Source organism: Schistocerca serialis, chromosome 9, assembly GCF_023864345.2.
Source record: "Schistocerca serialis cubense isolate TAMUIC-IGC-003099 chromosome 9, iqSchSeri2.2, whole genome shotgun sequence".
NCBI classification, from domain to species: domain Eukaryota; kingdom Metazoa; phylum Arthropoda; class Insecta; order Orthoptera; family Acrididae; genus Schistocerca; species Schistocerca serialis.
The window spans coordinates 488,269,159-488,291,747 of NC_064646.1; the positions used below are offsets into that span (position 1 = coordinate 488,269,159).

At 44.5% G+C, this 22,589-nt stretch overlaps 1 protein-coding gene across 1 annotated transcript in view; it reads right to left on the reverse strand.

Annotated features, from left to right (window-relative positions):
* LOC126419163 (mitochondrial import receptor subunit TOM40 homolog 1-like) overlaps positions 1–22,589 on the reverse strand; it is a 67,494-nt gene that overhangs the window by 28,235 nt on the left and 16,670 nt on the right. Inside the window, exons 2-3 of the mRNA XM_050086289.1 lie at positions 15,782–16,150; positions 15,272–15,403 (exon numbers count right to left, since the gene is read on the reverse strand). Coding sequence (XP_049942246.1) covers positions 15,272–15,403; positions 15,782–16,150 — 501 coding nt within the window. The remainder of the gene's footprint in view (positions 1–15,271; positions 15,404–15,781; positions 16,151–22,589) is intronic.

Sequence of the window (22,589 nt, forward strand, 5' to 3'; positions counted from 1 at the left end):
GAACTAGAGAGGTAGCAGGTCAGTGTGGCCACATCCTTCCTCAGTAGTGGGATAGCAACAACAGTGCTGTAACATACAGGATGGTGGTGCAGAGGGCATTCAGATGACAAATAATTTTGAAGCAACAATAAGGGATACCTTCTCCTTCACCGTGCTCTCTCGTGTAGCCTGTTCATCAAGGTATGCAGGATATTTGTGAGATGAAGTGGCATACTCCCTTGTACAGTTAATGCAGCGGGGAGAAAGGGGGTGGGGGTGCAAGCTCCTTCATATGATCTCTGTCACAATTTACAAATTTTGTTGCATTTTTACAAGGCATATGGGTGTGACTGAAATAGTGATACTGGTAACACTAACGGGTTCAGTATGTAGGCTCTTATATTGATGATCTTGGGGTTGCCTTTATCTTCAATGGGACCTCCACCTAAATGTAAGTAATGAGGTAGAGGTAGGCACTATACTTCAGTTAAAATTACTCTGTGATTGATAGATGGCAATGATGGGAAGCAGAGTCACCAGCTCCTATATAATATGCCATGTGCTCATGTGATCAATAATTACACTCGCACTGACAAAGAAATGTCGGCTACTTACAGAATGTTGCCAACATCTTTGTAGATAGTGGGGAGGGCAGTGGTGGGGGCTGCTGGTTCTGGGGGTAAATTGCTGCATCAAGACGCCATAATTACATGTTACTGATGACTTGCAGCAATAGGATGACTATTCAGTCACACGTGCATTACAGTAACAAACTATCTAAATAAGTAGAGAAAACTGAGATGAACATAACTGAATTTTTGGCGAAATACTATACCACAAACAGATGCACGCCAAATATATCTGGAATATTTTATACATAGCTGGACAACAGCAACGGTTTCACGTAATAAAATTATAAACAGCCGACCAGTTGCAGTGGATAGAGAAATTCTTTACCTCTGTTTCGACAAATATAAATTTGTCTTCTTCAGAAGGTAACAATTTTACATTAGTAAGGACTAACGTACCATCGCCATTTTTACAATTGTCGGCATAGGTCCATGTGTCAAAAATAAAATATAGCCCTATAATTAGGGTTTGTCACGTTAATATATTAACATTAATTTCTATAAATTCTAGGGCTATATTTTATTTTTGACACATGGATCTATGACGACAATTGTAAAAATGGCGATGGTACATTTGTCCTTACTAATTGTTACCTTCTGAAGGAGAAATTTATATTTGTCGAAACCTAGGCAAAAAATTTCTTTATCCATTGCAACTGGTCGGCAGTTTACAATTTTAAAATATATCTGGAGCACTTTTACTATATTCTGTGTAGTCATTAGAACTGCTGTCTGAATTTAATGAAATAATAAGTTGTTTGGTGTTACTTTCTGCAAACATTCATTTTCTCTTGTTTTCATTACAACTTCCTTTGTGTGCCTTACAACATTATGCCAATATCGTGACTAAGTTTGGTTTGTAGCACCCTTTGTCAATCTTTCCATTCTGCCAGCACACATTTTGTTGTTGTTCCCTGCAACATCACCTTTAAGTTGAGCCCATTTGAGTTTAATGGAACTAAAATGACAGTGATATGATGGCAGCCAGAGGACCTAATTACTATATTTCTTTGCCACTTCATCTATGACATATAGAAGTAAAGGTGTTTGATTCTGAGCCCCAGGATCCAGTATTTCACACTTTCTACAGTTGTCTGGTACGGAAATATTTTCCTTTACACACTTGATAATGTCTCATTTTCTGGAAGTTAACTGTAGGTGCCTTATTGAGGATAGTCAAATGATAACTGTTACTGAAAGTTTGCTCACGTTTTTGATGGCTCTGTAATAGAAACAAGAGATACAGAATGATTAACAAATTCCAATTCTGTATGCCTTTCGCTGAGACAAAACGTCATTGCATTCTAAGACATTGGTCGACAACTAAAACCATGGAATAATGATTTGCATAATTCCTCAGCTTTTTACATTCATGCATGTAGAAATAAAATAACAAAATACTTTACTGCACTGGTAAAAGTACTATACTATCTAAAATTGGAGCCATTAATTTTATAATCTCATTACTACAGGAAGATAGTTCTCTTCGAGAAAAAAGTAAAAGCAAACTTAAGAAAAAGACAAAATATATTTGAACTTACAGCATTTCCATTAACAGTCCAGCACATTGTTGTTATGTTGATGTGTCAGACAGACAATTACACATGTCATTTAATCTTGTTACAGTATACTCTAACACTAACACCAATTTAGATTGCTGATGCAACTGATGATTTTTTTTTTTGGTTTTAGGGCGCAAAACTTCTATGGTCATTAGCGCCCGGTCCGTGACTTAGGAAACAGTAAAAAACCGAAATTGAAAACCAGCAGCAATGAGAACGAAAGTCATAAAATTGGAGAAACTAAAAGCAGAAGGAAGGCTTAAAAATCCACTACAGAAAGGGGTTGGTTGTCCCCAAAAAAAGCTTCAAATGACTGACGTCATTTCACTGGCACTAATAAACTCGAGAACACGGTCGGCTGAGCGTGTGTCATCTGCTAAAATCGACGATATATCAGGCGATAGCTGTAGACGGGAGCGTAACGGATTAAAATAGGGGCACTCAATTAAAAGGTGTCTTACCGTCCACAGCTGAGAGCAGTGGGGACAGAGTGGGGGAGGATCGCCGCTTAAAAGATGTCGATGGCTAAAAAGACAGTGCCCTATCCGAAGTCTAGTTAAAATTATCTCCTCCCGACGACGCGTTCGGGAGGAAGAGGTCCAAGCACAAGGAAGAGCTTTCATGTCCCGCAATTTATTATGGGTAAGTGTCGACCAATGCGTGTGCCATAAATGAACAACACGTCGACATAGAACGCTCCGTAGATCGGCGAAGGGAATAGATTGAATAGCTGGCCGAGGAAGAGAGACTGCAGCCTTGGCTGCAATATCGGCCGCCTCATTTCCACAGATACCAATGTGTCCCGGGAGCCAGAGGAACGCCACCGAGACGCCCCCCAGGTGGAGCAAGCGCAGACAGTCCTGAATCCGGTGGACCAGAGGGTGCACAGAATAAAGAGCGTGGAGACTGAGGAGAGAGCTGAGAGAATCTGAGTAGATAACGTACTGTATCCGCTGATGGCGGCGGATGTAGTGGACAGCCTGGAGAACAGCGTAAAGCTCCGCAGTATAAACCGAACACTGGTCAGGAAGCCGAAAGTGATTTGGGGTGTCGCCAACAATATAGGCACTCCCTACACTTAACGATGTTTTCGAGCCATCGGTGTAAATAAATGTGGCGTCCGTCATTTGTGCACATACAGCAGCAAATGCCCGACAATAAACAAGTGAAGGGGTACCATCCTTGGGAAATCGACAAAGGTCACGGAGCAGGCAGATCCGGGGACGGAGCCAAGGCGGTGCTGTACCCCAAGTTGTCAAGAAGGTTTTAGGAAAGCGGAAGGAAAGAGAATGGAGCAGCTGACGGAAGCGGACTCCCGGTGGTAGTAGGGAGGAGGGGCGGCCTGCATACCCTACATCAAAGGAGGCGTCGAAAAAAAGGTCATGGGCTGGATTAGCAGGTATGGAAGACATGGCTAGCGTAACGACTCAGAAGGACTGCTCGCCGATTGGACAGCGGAGGTTCAGCAGTGTCAGGCTTTCCACAGGGCTGGTGTAAAAAGCTCCAGACACTAAACGTAATCCATGGTGGTGGATAGAGTCGAGACGCCGAAGAATAGACAGCCGAGCAGGAGTAGACTATGCTTCCATAGTCCAATTTCGAGCGCACTAAGGCGCGATAGAGGCGGAGAAGGACCACTCGGTCCGCTCCCCAAGAGGTACCATTCAGGACACGGAGGGTGTTAAGGGATCGCAGACAGCGAGCCGAAAGATAGGAAACGTGGGAGGACCAGCACAGTTTTCTGTCAAACATAAGACCCAAGAATTTAGCGACGTTTGAAAACGGAAGGTTGACAGGACCTAGATGTAAGGAGGGCGGAAAAAACTCCTTACGTCGCCAAAAATTAACACAAACGGTCTTACTGGGAGAAAACCGGAAGCCGGTTTCGATGCTCCAAGAGTGGAGGCGATCGAGACATCCTTGAAGACGTCGTTCAAGAAGGCTGGTCCGTTGAGAGCTGTAGTAGATCGCAAAATCGTCCACAAAGAGGGAGCCCGAGACATCAGAAGGAGACAATCCATAATTGGATTGATGGCAATGGCAAACAGTACAACACTCAGCACGGAGCCCTGGGGTAGCCCGCTTTCTTGGGAGAAAGTGCGGGAGAGAGTAGTGTTCACCCGCACCCTAAATGTGCGCTCTGCCATAAATTCGCGAAGAAAAAGGGGCAGCCGACCTCGAAAGCCCCAAGAGAACAATGTGCGGAGGATGCCTGTCCTCCAACAGGTATCATATGCTCTCTCCAGATCAAAATATATTGCTACTGTTTGGCGTTTCCGGAGAAAATTGTTCATGATATAAGTGGAGAGAGCAACAAGATGGTCAACTGCAGAACGATGCTTTCGGAATCCGCATTGGGCATGTGTTAAAAGACTGCAGGATTCCAGCCACCACGCTAAACGGTAATTCACCATACACTCCAAAACCTTACAGACACTACTCGTGAGAGAAATGGGGCGATAGCTAGAGGGGAGATGTTTGTCCTTTCCAGGTTTCGGAACGGGAACGACAATAGCTTCCCGCCATCGTCTGGGAAAAGTACTGTCGGTCCAAATTCGATTATAAAGGCGAAGGAGGTAATGCAGACTATGGGTTGATAAATGCAGCAACATTTGGACGTGGATACCATCCGGTCCTGGGGCGGAGGAGCGAGAAGAAGAGAGTGCATGTTGGAGTTCCCGCAAGGTGAAAACAGTATTGTAGCTTTCGCGATTTTGAGAGAAGAAAGCAAGAGGTCGCACTTCCGCTGCAAGTTTCTTCGGGAGAAACGCTGGCGGGTAATTTGAAGAGCTCGAAATCTCAGCAAAGTGCTGACCCAACGAGTTAGAAATTGCGACGGGGTCCACTAATGTGTCATACACGACAGTGAGCCCAGAGACCGGGGAGAAACTAGGCGCGCCTGAGAACCGTCGAAGCCGACTCCAAACTTCTGAGGAGAGAGCGAAGGTGTTAAATGAGCTAATAAAGAATTTCCAGCTTGCCTTCTTGCTATCGCGGATGACACGACGGCATCGCGCTCGGAACTGCTTATAGCAGATACAGTTGGCCAAAGAAGGATGGTGGCGGAAAACGAGGAGAGCACGTCGCCGCTCACATAGTGCATCACGGCATGCCTCGTTCCACCAAGGAACTGGAGGGCGCCGGGGCAATTCGGAGGTGCGTGGTATTGAATGTTCCGCAGCTGTAAGAATAACGTCGGTAATATGTGTGACCTCATCGTCGACGCTGGGAAAGTGACTGTCATCGAATGTCGCTAGAGACGAAAAAAGTGTCCAATCAGCTTGGGCAAACTTCCAGCGTCGCGGGCGCATGTAGGGCAGTTGAGGCTGCAGTCGAAGAACACATGGGAAGTGGTCACTCGAGTGTGTATCATCAAGGGCGAACCATTCGAAGCGCCGAGCTAGCGGAACAGTACCGACCGCAAGGTCCAAATGAGATAAATTTGTCGTGGAGGCAGACAAAAATGTAGGGACCTCAGTGTTGAGGCAAACTAGATCCGCTTGGTGGAAGACGTCTAGCAACAGTGAGCCACGTGGACAAGGATGTGGAGATCCCCAAAGCGGGTGGTGGGCATTGAAGTCCCCAACCAGCAAATATGGGGGTTGAAGCTGACCAAGAAGATGAAGGAGATCAGCTCGTGCCATTGGTGTGGACGATGGAATGTATACAGTACAAAGAGAGAACGTGTATCTGGAAAGGGAAAGACAGACGGCGACAGCTTGGAAGGAAGTGTTTAAATGGATTGGGTGATAATGGAAAGTTTCATGGAGAAGAATCACGAGTCCTCCATGTGCTGGAGTGCCTTCAACAGAGGGGAGATCATATCGGATGGACTGAAAATGAGGGAGAACAAAGCGGTCATGGGGACGCAGCTTTGTTTCCTGAAGACAGAAGATGACCGGCGAGTAGGATCGTAAGAGGATCGACAATTCATCCCGATTGGCTCGAATACCCCGGATATTCCAGTGGATAATGGACATAGGGTGAACAGAAAATGGAGGAATGTGACCAAGGTCGCTGTCAACTCAACGACTGCTCAGAGCTTGCGACCGACAGCATGGAATGGCATTCAGCCGAAGGCAGAAGATCCTGATCCATAGGTTGGTCAGGAGCAGCTCCTGCCACCAGCAACCGGCCGGTTGATCGGCTGCCAGCAGTGCGCCTCGGTGACACAGAAGACGGCCGAGGGCGATTTCCGCCAGGTGGTGCTGTAGATGGGACACGCCTTTGCGGAGAAGGAGAGGAACTGGGTTTCTTTGTAGCCTTCTTGGAAGTATGATGTTTAGAGGAAGGAGGAACCGATGGTTGGGAAGTTGCCGTACAAAGAAACTCTTCACGAGTATGCTCTTTTTTCGAAGTCTTGGTGTCTGACTTGTGGGCTCGAGATTTAGCAGAACTCGACGAAGGGTGAGCCAGAGAGTGGGCAGGCGAAAGTGGTGAGGTTGAACGGGCGATCTTTGCGCTGGCCGATCTGACGACCGTGGCACTAAAGGTGAGGTCGCAAGTCTGCGTGGCCGCCTCCTTTGTTGGCCGAGGAGAAGCAAGGACAGTGCTGTATTTTCCTTTTTGAGGCACGGTGGGCTGTCGACTGGCGAGTAACTTTCGAGCAGCAAAGGTCGACACCTTTTCCTTCACTCTTATTTCCTGGATGAGCTTTTCGTCCTTAAAAACGGGACAATCTCGAGAGGAAGCAGCGTGGTCACCCATACAGTTGATGCAGCGAGGGGATGGAGGTGGACAAGCACCCTCATGGGCATCCTTGCCACACGTAACACATTTGGCCGGATTGGAACAGGACTGGCTGGTGTGATTGAACCGCTGACACCGATAGCAACGCGTAGGGTTTGGGACGTAAGGGCGAACGGAAATTATCTCAGAGCCTGCTTTGATTTTCGATGGGAGTTGAACTTTGTCAAATGTCAAGAAGACAGTGCAGGTTGGAATGATGTTCGTGTCAACCCTTTTCATAACCCTATGAACAGCCGTTACGCCCTGGTCAGACAGGTAGTGCTGAATTTCTTCGTCAGACAATCCATCGAGGGAGCGTGTATAAACGACTCCACACGAGGAATTTAAAGTACGGTGCGGTTCCACCCGGACAGGGAAAGTGTGTAGTAGAGAGGTACGCAGCAATTTTTGTGCCTGGAGGGCACTGACTGTTTCTAACAACAGGGTGCCATTCCATAATCTGGAACAAGACTTTACAGGACCCGCAATTGCGTCGACACCTTTCAGAATAATGAAAGGGTTGACCGTGGAGAAGTCGTGACCTTCGTCAGACCGAGAAACAACAAGGAACTGTGGCAACGATGGAAGAACTGACTGTGGCTGAGACTCAGTGAACTTACGTTTGTGAGCAGACATAGTGGAAGGTGAGGAAACCATTGCGGAAGAATCCCCCATGATTACCGGCGTCTCCGATGGCGCGCTCCTCCCTTGTGGGGGCCCTCTCTGAGGGCACTCCCGCCTTAGGTGATTGTTCACACATCACACCTCCCGGCAAACGGACGGAGGGACCAATCGGCACTTTTGGAAGGTATCAGCTCGGGTAATCACCCCTCCCTGGGCCTGGCCGTTACCAGGGGGTACGTACGTGTCCTACCTGTCTACCCGGGGTGGGGAATTACGCGTTACCCCGTCACCGGCTACGCATGGAAGTGCGTGGGTCGGCCTTCAGACACGCACAGGGAGGAAGAAAGAGAAAGGGAAAGGAAAGAAGAGAGGTCTCAAACGCCGCAGCGGAGAAAAGGGTAAAGAGAAGAGGTAAGGAAAAGAGAAGGACAAAGGAAGGATGAAGACATACAAGCAAGGAAGGCGAAGAATGTGGTACATTCACAAGCGTCCGTCTCCGGACATAGGCACACACCATACTCCCAGAGGGGGAGAAAGGGAAGGAAAGAGCCAGAGGTGAGGGCCCGGGGGGGGAGGGGGGGGGGGTCGAAGATGGGAGTTGGGGAAGGATGCGGAAAGGGAAGGTATGCAGCCCGGAAAGGAAGGAAGGCCACATCAGCTCGGGGTCCCGAGCTCGCTAAGCACGTATCCACAAAAGAGTTGTGGATCCCCTGGGGGGATGCAACTGATGTGAAAAATTGGGTAGGAAACAGCAACACAAAACACGAATTCAGCATAGCGCATGAGCACAACTTTGACGGTGGCGTACTGTGAGTGTACAAATTGTATTTACCCCACACTGTAATGAGATATGGATCTCCTCCACCTTTGAAAATAATTTCGGTATGATGGCTGCATTTTCTGAATCAGATCAAATAAATACATAAAAATAAAGTCCACTGGTCATAAAACACATTTTTCACTACAAGCTCTCCAAATTAAGTGCTGCAGGTTTCTTAATTTCAAAACATCATCATAAATTATGCACACTTAAGGCAAGCTATGTCAGACTATAAGCTTTTATACAAACAGTTTATTTATGATTGTATAATAATGACTATGAATAAGACAATTTTCTTTTCAAAATTTTTGTTCACAAACTATAACTTTACCAAAGACTAACTTCAGCAGCTTTTGCTTCGTTTGCATACAAATACTTTTATACCCTGGTGCAATACAAAAATCACTGTGTACTGGGCACTCTTTCCCCTTCCCTCCCACCCTGGTGGTTAGTCACGCCTGCCCCCTTGCAGACGCATCCACATCATCCAGCAAGGCTGGCAGAGAAGGCAACACAGCGAGCATGTGGAGTCCGAGAAACAGCTGTGATTGGCTGCTACCTGGCCTCTACCACTCAACTCACAGAAACATCAATCGTACAATACTTTTAATTGGAGTGTAATTTGTTATTTATCCTATTTGTAATCCAAGACTTGTTTTACAACTTGATCGGAAAGCTAACCTTGGCTTTCCCTATCAGTCACGCCATTAAACAGCTGGGTGGCAAAACACATAAGTAACTCAGTGGTAATGGGCCTCTATGCAAATAGGGTATCAGTTGAGGAGCACAGCTTTAAACAGTTTTTGAGCCTGAAAGGCACTGTCAGTCCCAATTAATAGTGTTCCAATACTTAGGCGACAGCACGGTTTCACTGGGCCTGCCACTCCTTAATGAACGGCAAATGGATTTAACTTAACCAACAAAATGACCTTTCATGCATGATACTACTAGATAGCGAGGTGTAGCTGGGATATTCATTATTTTCGTTGCTTGAGCCCATTTCTGTTTCTTGGACATTGGTGGAGTAAATCAGTTTGGTGCACCCATTGTGGTTCGAACATCCACGACTGCCAGCATCTCCAATGGTTAGCTCCTTCCTTCCGGGGGTTCTCCTAACAGGAGTACTAATCTGTACTGATCTTTATCAGGAGTTACATGCAAACCTTACCTGTCGAATGGGGTACAGAGTACAGGGAATGACACGTTACCCAGTCAGCCTTTATGCATCAAATGGGTGAGAAGGCATTTTCAACTTTTTGCGGCGTAATTAATGTTGTTGTTGTTTGGTCTTCAGTCCTGAGACTGGTTTGATGCAGCTCTCCATGCTACTCTATCCTGTGCAAGCTTTTTCATCTCCCAGTACCTGCTGCAACCTACACCCTTCTGAATCTGCTTAGTGTATTCATCTCTTGGTTTCCCTCTACGATTTTTACCCTCCACGCTGCCCTCCAATACTAAATTGGTGATCCCTTGATGCCTCAGAACATGTCCTACCAACCGATCCCTTCTTCTGGTCAAGTTGTGCCACAAACTTCTCTTCTCCCCAATCCTATTCAATACTTCCTCATTAGTTATGTGATCTACCCATCTAATCTTCAGCATTCTTCTGTAGCACCACATTTCGAAAGCTTCTATTCTCTTCTTGTCCAAACTATTTATCGTCCATGTTTCGCTTCCATACATGGCTACACTCCATACGAATACTTTCAGAAATGACTTCCTGACACTTAAATCAATACTGGATGTTAACAAATTTCTCTTCTTCAGAAACGCTTTCCTTGCCATTGCCAGTCTACATTTTATATCCTCTCTACTTCGACCATCATCAGTTATTTTGCTCCCCAAATAGCAAAACTCCTTTACTACTTTAAGTACCTCATTTCCTAATCTAATTCCCTCAGCATCACCCAACTTAATTAGACTACATTCCATTATCCTTGTTTTGCTTTTGTTGATGTTCATCTTATATCCTCCTTTCAAGACACTGTCCATTTGATTCAACTGCTCTTCCAAGTCCTTTGCTGTCTCTGACAGAATTACAATGTCATCGGCGAACCTCAAAGTTTTTATTTCTTCTCCCTGAATTTTAATACCTACTCCGAATTTTTCTTTTGTTTCCTTTACTGCTTGCTCAATATACAGATTGAACAACATCGGGGAGAGGCTACAACCCTGTCTTACTCCCTTCCCAACCACTGCTTCCCTTTCATGTCCCTCGACTCTTATAACTGCCATCTGGTTTCTGTACAAATTGTAAATAGCCTTTCACTCCCTGTATTTTACCCCTGCCACCTTTAGAATTTGAAAGAGAGTATTCCAGTCAACATTGCCAAAAGCGTAATTAATAGTCCATTAAATTTCGAGCATGCAGCCAAGCAAATATCTGCGACTCAGCATCTCCATTACATGGTGAGTAGCAACTTTCCTTCTCATAATATTTTTACATTACATGCTGGATTTTCCATTGTTTAGAATTTCTTCTTCTGATATTTCGGCCGCATATTGTCCAGCCATCCCCAGAGCGAGTCGCAAGACTGACAAGGTGCCAATGTGGCCTTATATGCTGCCTTTACGAAGGTGCAAATAAGAAGATGTGAAAAGGAAGACCTAAAATTCCAAATCAGAGGAACCAACGAGTAAAGAAATGAAAGACAGACTACACTTAAAGGCAGTGCATTGCAGCATCTTAAGTGAACAAGAAGGGCCTAGTAGTGAAAATACAGACTGTTATGGGGAAGGGGAAGCAATGCCAATACTGGCTGGTGACCAAGTGCACACCAATTATTTGCTCAAAAGCCATAAGACAGAGGGGGAAGAACACGAAGATAAACATGGAGCAAGGAAAAGTAGGGCAAAGGCTGGTGCCCTAAAGACTTGTAAGTCCCTGAGGGGGATGGTGTGACATTAGTGTTGTGCAAGACATGTGAGACACTGGCTCATTCTTTAAATGCTAAATCCGTATCATACCCTAAACTACAGTTAATTTTCAATTGTAAATAATATTAAATGTATCACATTACTGAAGACATTTCATTTCATAGAATGTGACTGCTCAACATATTACTCTTCTCTTCTGTGGAAATGAAACTGTTAAGTAATTCACCAGAGTTGTGCAAAATATTTAATAATCAAAGTCCAGGACAGAGTAATAATAATATTATGAAAAGGATAGATTGCTACTAACCATATACAGGAGATAATGAGTTGCAAGCAAGCACAATGAAAAGACTGCTATACATTTTAGGTTTCTGCCAAAAGGTATTCTTTTGAAGTAGGAAACACACATTCAAGCAAGCTCAACTCTCAAACACATGACCACAATCTCTGGTCACAGCAAAAGCTAAAATGGATAGCAGTCTTTTTGTTGTGCCATGATCTGCGACTCAACATTTTTTTCCATATGGTAAGGAGTAATCTATACTTTTGATAATATTTTTGATGTTTAGTAATCCCTTCTCAGCAGCAGCAAATTAAAATTTTATTGGTACACGTCAAAATGCAGATCTTTAAAACTGGTGTTCAAAGATGACTACAAAGCATACCACTACAGGAAATAAGCAATCATGAAACTGAATCACTTATTCATCACTAAAGAGTAGGGACTCCCACAGGCATGATGAAAATTCAACTAGGATTATGAAGATCACCGCACCTTACATCAGTTCTGTACTGTCACTAGTGCAATGTACCTTTGTCAGTTTCTCGAAAGATTGAAATACAAATTAGTGAACCCACTTTACAAAAAGAGTGAAAAAATACTGTAAGGAAATTACCAGTCTATTTCCTTGCACCCTTTCTTTTTTCTTTAAGAAAGCAATGTGTATGATAGTACTTGCATACTAAGTATACATAATTTAGTGTCAAGACTTCTCAGTTTGGCTTCAAACCTGCCCAACTGCTGAACGCATTAATGCGACACTTATGGGATTCAGGGAGGTGAGCCTGCCTTGGACCAAAGCCACCTTTTAGATCAAGATGAAGTCTGGTAAGACCCCGGTCAGCTTGGATGTCGTTTTTAGAGTGTTTCCCACATCCAACTAGGTAAATACTTGGCTGGTACCCATATACCACCTCAGGTAAACATCTGGAAAACATTCTCACACTTAAACATGAGATTTGTTCTAGATGCAGACAGATGGGGTATACAAATTCTGTCCCAGGGAGCAGTTGTGTCAGGAAGGGTAACTGGCCATCAACTGTCACTAACATTGCCATATAACAATGCTGACTCTGTAGAGAAATGAGAAAAGGCAAGGATGAAGAGGAAGAGAAGGAAGAACTCAGCTTGTCTTTAGGAAGGGGTAAATGACAGGCTAAGTACAGCAGGTAATTTCTTTGATTTAACAATAGTGCGGATCATACAATAATTTTGTGAAGGTTTGAACATTATGGGATTAGGGCAAAAGCTTAAGATTCACTTGATATCTGAGAAGTGGGAAGATGAATGTTTTACTAAAAAAGGAGGAAGAGGGCTGAATCTGACTGGAGACATAAAAAGCAGGGATGGTAGAGAGAGGATAGGATGGCAGGGGTCACCACGCAGATCTGTTCTGGCTCCACTGCTTTTTTTTGTTATAGAGGGTGACCAAAAGGGTCAGTTAACATTTAGACATACACTAGTTCACAGAATAATGGAGGCAGAGAGGTAAAACTTGACACACATGACTGAAATTACATAGGTTGTATTGAAACCAGAAATGAGTGCAAAAACTGGCCAACAGATAGTGCTGGACAGCAACACGTCAGTGGTGCCACATGAGAATTGTGTATAAAATGGGCTTTAAAGAGAGAGGGAATAAGATGCACCCACACTTGCAGCATATTGACTTCACCAGAGAAAGACACTGTTAGTGAACATTTACAATCAGAATGGAGCGTCCACTACTGCAGCTTTATGATCCTATCATCATAAGAAGATTAGTCAAATGGATAAAGGTCGCTGTGGAGAAAATGATCACGAAGTTCGAGGGCACAGGGCCACTTAGACCAGGTGGTGGTTAGGGAAGTGAGAGCCCTCCCGCTCCCTCATCATCTCGGCAGTGATCGCTTGCAGTATAATGAGGCAGTCTGTAGTTATGTTGTGCACCGGAGTGCAACCAATGCACTGTTTTCAGATCAATGGTCACAGTCAGGTCTAGCATAACCTTGGATGTGAACAAACACATTTACTTATGACAGAGTGCTTAAACGGGAGAGTAGCTCTTTTTAAATTGACGATAAATTATCACAACGGACGGGTTAGAAGGTTGAAAGTGTAGATTAAATACACCAACATCAATTTACAACATTTTAGTGCAGAATGCCAATAAGTTTATGGTATGCTATGGTATCTTCAGATTTTAGTGTGCTTCAAAACTCTTAAATGCAGTGATAAAAATTCATTTTACAGCAATATTACAATACCTTGCACACTAATGGTTATGGACAGTTGGAAGACAAACAGCAAGAAGTGAAGGCGCATAAATTAAACGAAGTGCTATTAAGTGATGTGACTGCAGATGGGAGCAGAGAAGTAAACACCTGAATAGCCTTTCTCAACGTTTTCACTATGTAAATATACTTCCCTCTCTAGGGCAGGACATTCACATTTCCTCAGCACAAATTCCATGACTTTACAAGTCTGCAGCTACAATTATGTTGTTGTTTTGATCTATGAGTACGTAATTGTGCGAGAAAATTTTTTGTGCATTGAAGAGAATGAAATTTACCCACAGAAGCTGCTCACTTACAGCCTTCAACTGCAGAGCTTATCTTTGAATTAGCAATGGTAAGAAACTGGCAATTTAGTGGATCGCAAACTAAGTAATATTGTGTGTAATGTTTAAACAAAATGGCAACAAAATATAAGTTTGTCAATTAAAATTTTGCCCTAAAGTGGCTTTCACCATAAAGCTGCATCAGTTGTAATACATACTATGTTTCATACTGAACTGCCCCATATTCTGTGCTTCATTAAAATATTAAGATGTGTTTCATTTTATTGTCATTTATTATTAATACAACAGTTTTAGCAAAATAAATCTGTGACATTGCACCACCTGTTCCCAACATTGTCTCTCGACAACACATACTATTGATGAATGATAGCCAACAATTTGAGCACTTGTTACAAAGAATACTGTGTTTGCTAAAAAATAAATTGCTATGCTAGTTATTGTTTTTGTGTCATACGAAGTGTCATTTCTTGGTCTTCCGTGCACTTTTTTTGGTTTCAATCAAACTCATGTTGTTTCAAGCACATGTATCAATTTTTACCTCCCTACCCACATTATTCCGTGAAGTATTGAATTTTCAAATGTTATTGGATTTTTTTGATCCCCCTGTATGTCAATGATCTGACACAAAAATTGTTCCGTTTACAAATGACAATTGTTATTGTGAAAGATGTGGAATGTAATAGAAATGGTGCAGGTAATATGATAGACTGTGCAGTCAAATTAAACAGGACTGCATAGCGCCCAACACCTTGTTTCACTCCAGCTGTAAAGTGTCAGTGCAATGGTAGAATGTACACATGGAAAATAAGTCCTCTAACATGTAAGAGAAAACTATGCTGTAAGTTTCAGCTTCCTCTGGGGAAAGTTAAAAATTTTGGAAATGAACATTTGCAAATGATGTGAAAAAGAAACTTCACATCATTTGCAAATGTTCATTTCCAAAACTTTTTAACTTTCCCCAGAGGAAGCTGAAACTTTGTTGGTGGAGTTTTATTTGAAAATTCAGACTAGTGTTCAATTAAACACTAATTTTAAAGATAAAATTTGTTGCTTAAAATTACATTTCTCTCTCATTCACAACAGTGTTTTGGAACATAAATAATATCAGCATACATAAAATTAAAAACAGTATGCATCATTGTAATGAAAGACTACTCTGGTGTCGTCATAATATACCACTAAAACACCTCTCTGTCTAGCTTTATTGCTCACCAGTATATCGGCCAACAGCTGAAACTATGGCAATTTGACCTCCTGGCACCTTTGCTCCATATTGATACCCTAGCTCAGCTCCAAGTGCCACATTCTTCGTAACTGATTGTAAATAGTGACCAATGATAAGACCTGTAAGAACACCTTACTTGAAAACTATGATATATACAAATATAAAGTTCAACACATGTTCACAGTACACTGAAGCCCAATGGAAAAATTTAATAATAGTTGAATTTTCTCTACCACTGTCAGCCTTTATAGAAATAATAAATCAAATCTGTCCACAAAATAGAATAGAAAGTAAGAACTGAATAATAAAGAAATGACATTTAAAGCTAGGTAGACATAAATTAGGAGGTTGCACTTAGCAAAACAACAGGATCACAAAGTGATAAAGCCACCTTTTTTATGATGTTTGGTCTTGCTGACCACTTTTTCAATTAAGACTTGCAATACACACTCAGATTATATTAGTTGGGACACTGAAATTGCCAAACACATGCTTACCCGATTCATTAATGATATCTAGATTTCCGAAGGTCAATGATGCAGTGTAGTCATCCCCCTTGTAATCAGTTGTTAGCTGGACTCCTGTGAATACCTTACTCTGTATCTGAGCTGCAAACTTTGTCCTTGTTCTTGTTCCAAATTGATGAATGATATTTGCATTTAGATTTCCTTCAGGGTCTATATCGCCGAGAAGTACAGGAAATGCTTCTGTTGGAGACATCTGTTTAGTTCCCACATATGTTGCACCAAATCGGTAACCTGATGGTGCAATGGCACTCAGGTTTATTGTGTGAGATACCTGAAAGTAATTGCTAAGCCCTTTGTTCACAATCAGCCTTGCACCCTCAAATACGGCAGGAAATACATCTGAAAAAAGAAAAAGATTGGATTAATAAACTTAGATGGAACATGTGTTTGTGTGTGTGTGTGTGTGTGTGTGTGTGTGTGTGTGTGTGTGTGTGTGTGAGAATGGGGGGGGGGGGGGGGGGGAGGGAGATGTTTCCAGACAGACTTTCTGGCGAGTACTCAATTCTGGGAGGCAAAATGAGTATTGACGTCAGTAAACACTAATTACTTAGGTTTTGGAACTAACAGTTCTTTCATCAATCAGGGAGGGGAGAGATGAACAGGATGGGGAAGGTTAAAAGAATGAGAGGGATCCCCCTGTAGACAGGATGAGGGTAGACAAAAGAAGAGACATATATATAGAAATTAGGGGGCAAGATAGATGAAAAGTGCAGTTATGAAACTGGACAAAAAAAAAGTATTGAAAAAAAGAGGGAGGGTAGATGTGTTATCAGAGATTAAGTTGAATACTATTTTGGGATGCTAAGATGTATTGGATGGTTAGTGGCACTCCAGATTTCAGGGAAATTAGTAACGGGTGGTAGTATCCAAATAGTCTGAAGTATAGCAAGCACTCAGGTACACTGGGTCGTGCTGTACTGCATGTTTGGCAGCTGGGTATTGGTTGCCCCAAGGTGGTTAGTTCTATGCCCATACAAGGCACCCATTTTAGAGGTAGTCATCTATATTAATAATAAAAGTTCTGCAAAACCATCATATGCTTGAACACACTAATATCCGAAAATTATAAACAGATTTTCATGGAGGTTTTCACAGGTAACTTGAGTGTAGCTTGGGGCATCATATGAGCTTTATTTAAACAAAATTGGATCATTGGCAGGGGGGGGGGATCATAATTTAAAGTTTCAATGTGACATGGCCAAACATTTTTACTCTTTGAAAAAGCTGTTTACTCTTGACATTTGAAATTTACCACATTTGTGAAAATGCTTTTATCAACTGATATGTTCTATGTAATATGACTCAACATTGACTACAACACTTATACAATCCTCAACATGTTTAATCCATATGGACAACATTAAATACGGGAATAACTCTGCCTGTTACATTTTGACGACAACTGCTGAACTGAATTCAATGAAATTTTGTACAGACATAGCTTGAAACCTGAGGAAGAATATAAGCAACTTTAGAAAGCAAAACTCGATTCCTAAGGCCCTCTGCACAATGAGTGACTCAAATGGAACTCATGGCCAAAGCGTGTTGGTATCCTGTCGACTGTTAATCACTTCCTGTGGAGTTGAATAGTGCTCCACAGACAGTGTGACTGCAGAGTGGCACACCAGTCAATTGCCTGCAACCAGATGCCAGCAACTTGCCATCCAGATTGCCAAGCAATCAGACATGTTGTGCCCTCGAACACAGCTCTGTACTTGTTTAATTTGAAGATGTACAAGTGAGTTGGCTGGTTTGTTTAAAGAAAAGGGGGGAAGGGACCAAACTGCAATATCACTGGTCCTTGTTCCCAGTAAAATAATTACACGAGGGAAAGAAGAAAAGAAAGGAGACATACAGCACAATAACAGGAGAATGGAAGAACCAGAAGAATGACAGGACAACCAACACTATTATGGACAAAACAGGTAAAGAAAACCACAGAGAGAAGAAAGAAACAGGCAGAAAGGATAAGAACAAGAGAGTAGATGACCTTGGCTGGCCGACCGCGACAATAAAAAGGAAAAGCCAGCTACTCTGCGACACATTAAAACATCCAGTCTAAGCATTAAAGTGGCAAACAAAAAGCAACAAAGGACATGCGCGAAAACTTATATACAATGATAAAACCCACCATCACGTACAAAATGTATAACTAAATTAGCCGATGTGACATTGTCAGCTAAAATTAATGACAATGAATGCAGTAACTGAAGAGTCCGTCGCAGGGCAGCCAAAGGAGGACAGCTCACCAAGATATGGGCCACTGTCAGCCAAGCGCTGCACCGACACTGAGGTGGGTCATCACAGTGCAGGAGGTAGTGCTGTGTCACCCAAGCGTGGCCAATGCGGAGCTGACAGAGAACCATAGAGTCCCCACGAGAGGCCTGTGTGGAGGTCTTCCACACATTTGTAGTCTCCTAAGTGGTAAGCAGGCTGCTGTGCATACTGAGGTTATGCCAATCCGTCTCCTAAAGCCGCAAAACCTTGTGGCGTCATAATGAATGCAGGTCATTTGCACAGAAGCCGATCTCCATAAGCAGTTTCCGCGTAGCCTGTTTGTCCAGCCTGTCGGCAAGTTCGCTGCCTGGGATCCCGACGTGACCTGGGATCCAGGCAAACACCACTGACTGACTGGACCGTTCCAGAGCATAGATGGACTCCTGGATGGTCACTACCAAAGGATGACGAGGGTAGCACAGGTTGATAGCTTGTAGGCTGCTCAAGGATACAGTACACAGAAGAAACGCCTCCCCAGGGCATGAACGAATGTTCTTCAGAGCACGAGATATAGCTACCAGTTCGGCAGTGACAACGCTGCAGCCATCGGGTAAGAAATACTGTTCAATATGTCCTCCATGGACATATGCAAGCTGACGTGATCACCAGCCATCGAACTGTCTGTGTAAACCACTTCATGGCCTCGGTACATGTCAAGGATCGAGAGGAAATGGCAGCGGAGAGCTGTGGGGTCAACTGAGTCCTTAGGGCCATGTGGAAGGTCCAGGCGAAGCTGTGGCCTAGGTGTACACCATGGAGGTGTATGTGAATGGACCTCAAGTATAGGTGATAAAGGCAAGGACTCCAGTTCGGAAAGAAGGGATCTGGTACGAACTGCAATTGTAAGCCCTGACCTGGGCTGCCGATCCAGGAGATGAGCCGCCATGGGTGGGAAAAGGAGACGGTAATTCAGATGTGCAGGAGACCTACAAACATGTGCAACGTAACTGGCCGGCAGATGTGCATGCCTAACCTGCAATGGAGGGACTTCAACCTCCAGTAGGACACTGGTCACCGGACTCATCCTAAAAGCTCCTGTCGCTAGGAGAACGCCACAGTGGTGCACTGGGTCGAGTAAATGCAACGTTGAGGGTGCCGCCAAACCATAAATCAGACTCCCATAGTGAAGGCGGGATTGAACAAAGGCTCTGTAGAGGTGCAACAGTGTAGAGCGATCTGCACCCCAGCCGGTGTTGCTCAGGCAGCAGAGGGCATTGAGGTGCTGCCAGCACTTCTGCTTAAGCTGACGAAGGTGAGGAAGCCAGGTCAATCGGGCATCGAAAACCAGTCCTAAGAATCTATATGTCTACACTACATTGAATGGACATCATTAAGGTAAAGTTCTGCTTCAGGATGAATGGTATGATGCCGACAGAAGTGCATAACACGCAACTTTGCAGCCAAAAACTGGACACCATGGGCTAGAGCCTACGACTGCGCCTTGTGGATGGCTCCCTGTAGGCACCGCACAGCAACACCAGTACTGGTGGAGCAGTAAGAAATACAGAAGTCGTCTGCATACAGAGAAGGTGAGACAGATGGCCCTACAGCTGCTGCTAGACCGTTAACAGCCACTAAAAATAGAGATACACTCAATACAGAGCCCTTTTTTTTTTTTTTTTTTTTTTTTTTTGTTTGTGGTTTTAGGGCGCAAAACTTCTATGGTCATTAGCGCCCAGCCCGTGACATAGAAAACAGGAAAAAAACGAAATTTAAAATCAGCAGCAATGGGAACAAAATCATAAAATTTGAGTAACTAAAGGAAGAAGGAATGCTTAAAATTCCACTATAGAAAGGGGTTGGTTGTCCCCCAAAAAAAAGCTTCAAATGACTGACGTCATTTCACTGTCACTAATAAACTGTAGAACGCGGTCAGCTGAGCGCGTGTCATCTGCTAAAATCGACGATAGATCAGGCGATAGCTGTAGACGGGAGCGTAACGGATTAAAATAGGGGCATTCAATTAAAAGGTGTCTGACCGTCCACAGCTGAGAGCAGTGGGGACAGAGTGGGGGAGGATCACCGCTTAAAAGATGTCGATGACTAAAAAGACAGTGCCCTATCCGGAGTCGAGCTAAAATTACCTCCTCCCGACGACGCGTTCGGGAGGAAGAGGTCCAAGCGCAAGGAAGGGCTTTCACTTCCCGCAATTTATTGTGGGGAAGTGTTGACCAATGCGCATGCCATAAATGAGCAGCTTGGCGGCATAAAACGCTCCGTAGATCGGTAAACGGAAGAGACTGAATAGCTGGCCGAGGAAGAGAGACTGCAGCCTTGGCCGCTATATCGGCCGCCTCATTTCCACAGATACCAGCGTGTCCCGGGAGCCAGAGGAACGCCACTGAGACGCCCCCCAGGTGGAGCAAGCGCAGACAGTCCTGAATCCGGTGGACCAGAGGGTGCATAGGGTAAAGAGCTTGGAGACTGAGGAGAGAGCTGAGAGAATCTGAGCAGATTACGTACTGTATCCGCTGATGGCGGCGGATGTAGTGGACAGCCTGGAGAACAGCGTAAAGCTCCGCAGTATAAACCGAACACTGGTCGGGAAGCCGAAAGTTATTTGGGGTGTCGCCAACAATATAGGCACTCCCTACACCTAACGATGTTTTCGAGCCATCGGTGTAAATAAATGTGGCATCCGTCATTTGTGCACATAGAGCAGCAAATGCCCGACGGTAAACAAGTGTAGGGGTACCATCCTTGGGAAATTGACATAGGTCTCTGAGCAAGTTGATCCGGGGACGGAGCCAAGGCGGTGCTGTACCCCAAGTTGTCAAGAAGGTTTTAGGAAAGCGGAAGGAAAGAGAATGGAGCAGTTGACGGAAGCGGACTCCCGGGGGTAGTAGGGAGGAGGAGCGGCCTGCATACCCGACATCAAAGGAGGCGTCGAAAAAAAGGTCATGCGCTGGATTAGCAGGCATGGAAGACAGATGGCTAGCATAACGACTCAGAAGGACTGCCCGCCGATTGGACAGCGGAGGTTCAGCAGTCTCAGCATAAAGGCTTTCCACAGGGCTGGTGTAAAAAGCTCCAGATACTAAACGTAATCCACGGTGGTGGATAGAGTCGAGACGCCGAAGAATAGACGGCCGAGCAGAGGAGTAGACTATGCTTCCATAATCCAATTTCGAGCGCACTAAGGCGCGATAGAGGCGGAGAAGGACCACTCGGTCCGCTCCCCAAGAGGTACCATTCAGGACACGGAGGGCGTTAAGCGAACGCAGACAGCGAGCCGAAAGATAGGAAACGTGGGAGGACCAGCACAGTTTTCTGTCAAACATAAGACCCAAGAATTTAGCGACGTCGGAAAACGGAAGGTTGACAGGACCTAGATGTAAGGAGGGCGGAAGAAACTCCTTACGTCGCCAAAAATTTACACAAACGGTCTTACTGGGTGAGAAACGGAAGCCGGTTTCGATGCTCCACGAGTGGAGGCGATCGAGACATCCTTGAAGACGTCTTTCAAGAAGGCTGGTCCGTTGAGAGCTGTAGTAGATCGCAAAATCGTCCACAAAGAGGGAGCCCGAGACATCAGGAAGGAGACAATCCATAATTGGATTAATGGCGATGGCAAACAGTACAACACTCAGCACGGAGCCCTGGGGTACCCCGTTTTCTTGGGAGAAAGTACGGGAGAGAGTAGTGTTCACCCGCACCCTAAATGTGCGCTCTGCCATAAATTCGCGAAGAAAAAGGGGCAGCCGGCCTCGAAAGCCCCAAGAGAACAGTGTGCGGAGAATGCCTGTCCTCCAACAGGTATCGTATGCTCTCTCCAGATCAAAAAATATTGCTACCGTTTGGCGTTTCCGGAGAAAATTGTTCATGATATAAGTGGAGAGAGCAACAAGATGGTCAACGGCAGAACGATGCTTTCGGAATCCGCATTGGGCTGGTGTTAAAAGACTGCGGGACTCCAGCCACCAAGCTAAACGGTAATTCACCATACGCTCCAAAACCTTACAGACACTACTCGTGAGAGAAATGGGGCGATAGCTAGAGGGGAGATGTTTGTCCTTTCCAGGTTTCGGAACGGGAACGACAATAGCTTCCCGCCATCGCCTGGGAAAGGTACTGTCGGTCCAAATTCGATTATAAAGGCGAAGGAGGTAACGCAGGCTATGGGTTGATAAATGCAGCAACATTTGGACATGGATACCATCCGGTCCTGGGGCGGAGGAGCGAGAAGAAGAGAGTGCATGTTGGAGTTCGCGCATGGAGAAAACAGTATTGTAGCTTTCGCGATTGTGAGAGGAGAAAGCAAGATGTCGCACTTCCGCTGCACGTTTCTTCGGGAGAAACGCTGGCGGGTAATTTGAAGAGCTCGAAATCTCAGCAAAGTGCTGACCCAATGAGTTAGAAATTGCGACGGGGTCCACTAAGGTATCATGCGCGACAGTGAGCCCAGAGACCGGGGAGAAACTAGGCGCGCCTGAGAACCGTCGAAGCCGACTCCAAACTTCCGAGGAGGGAGTGAAGGTGTTAAATGAGCTAATAAAGTATT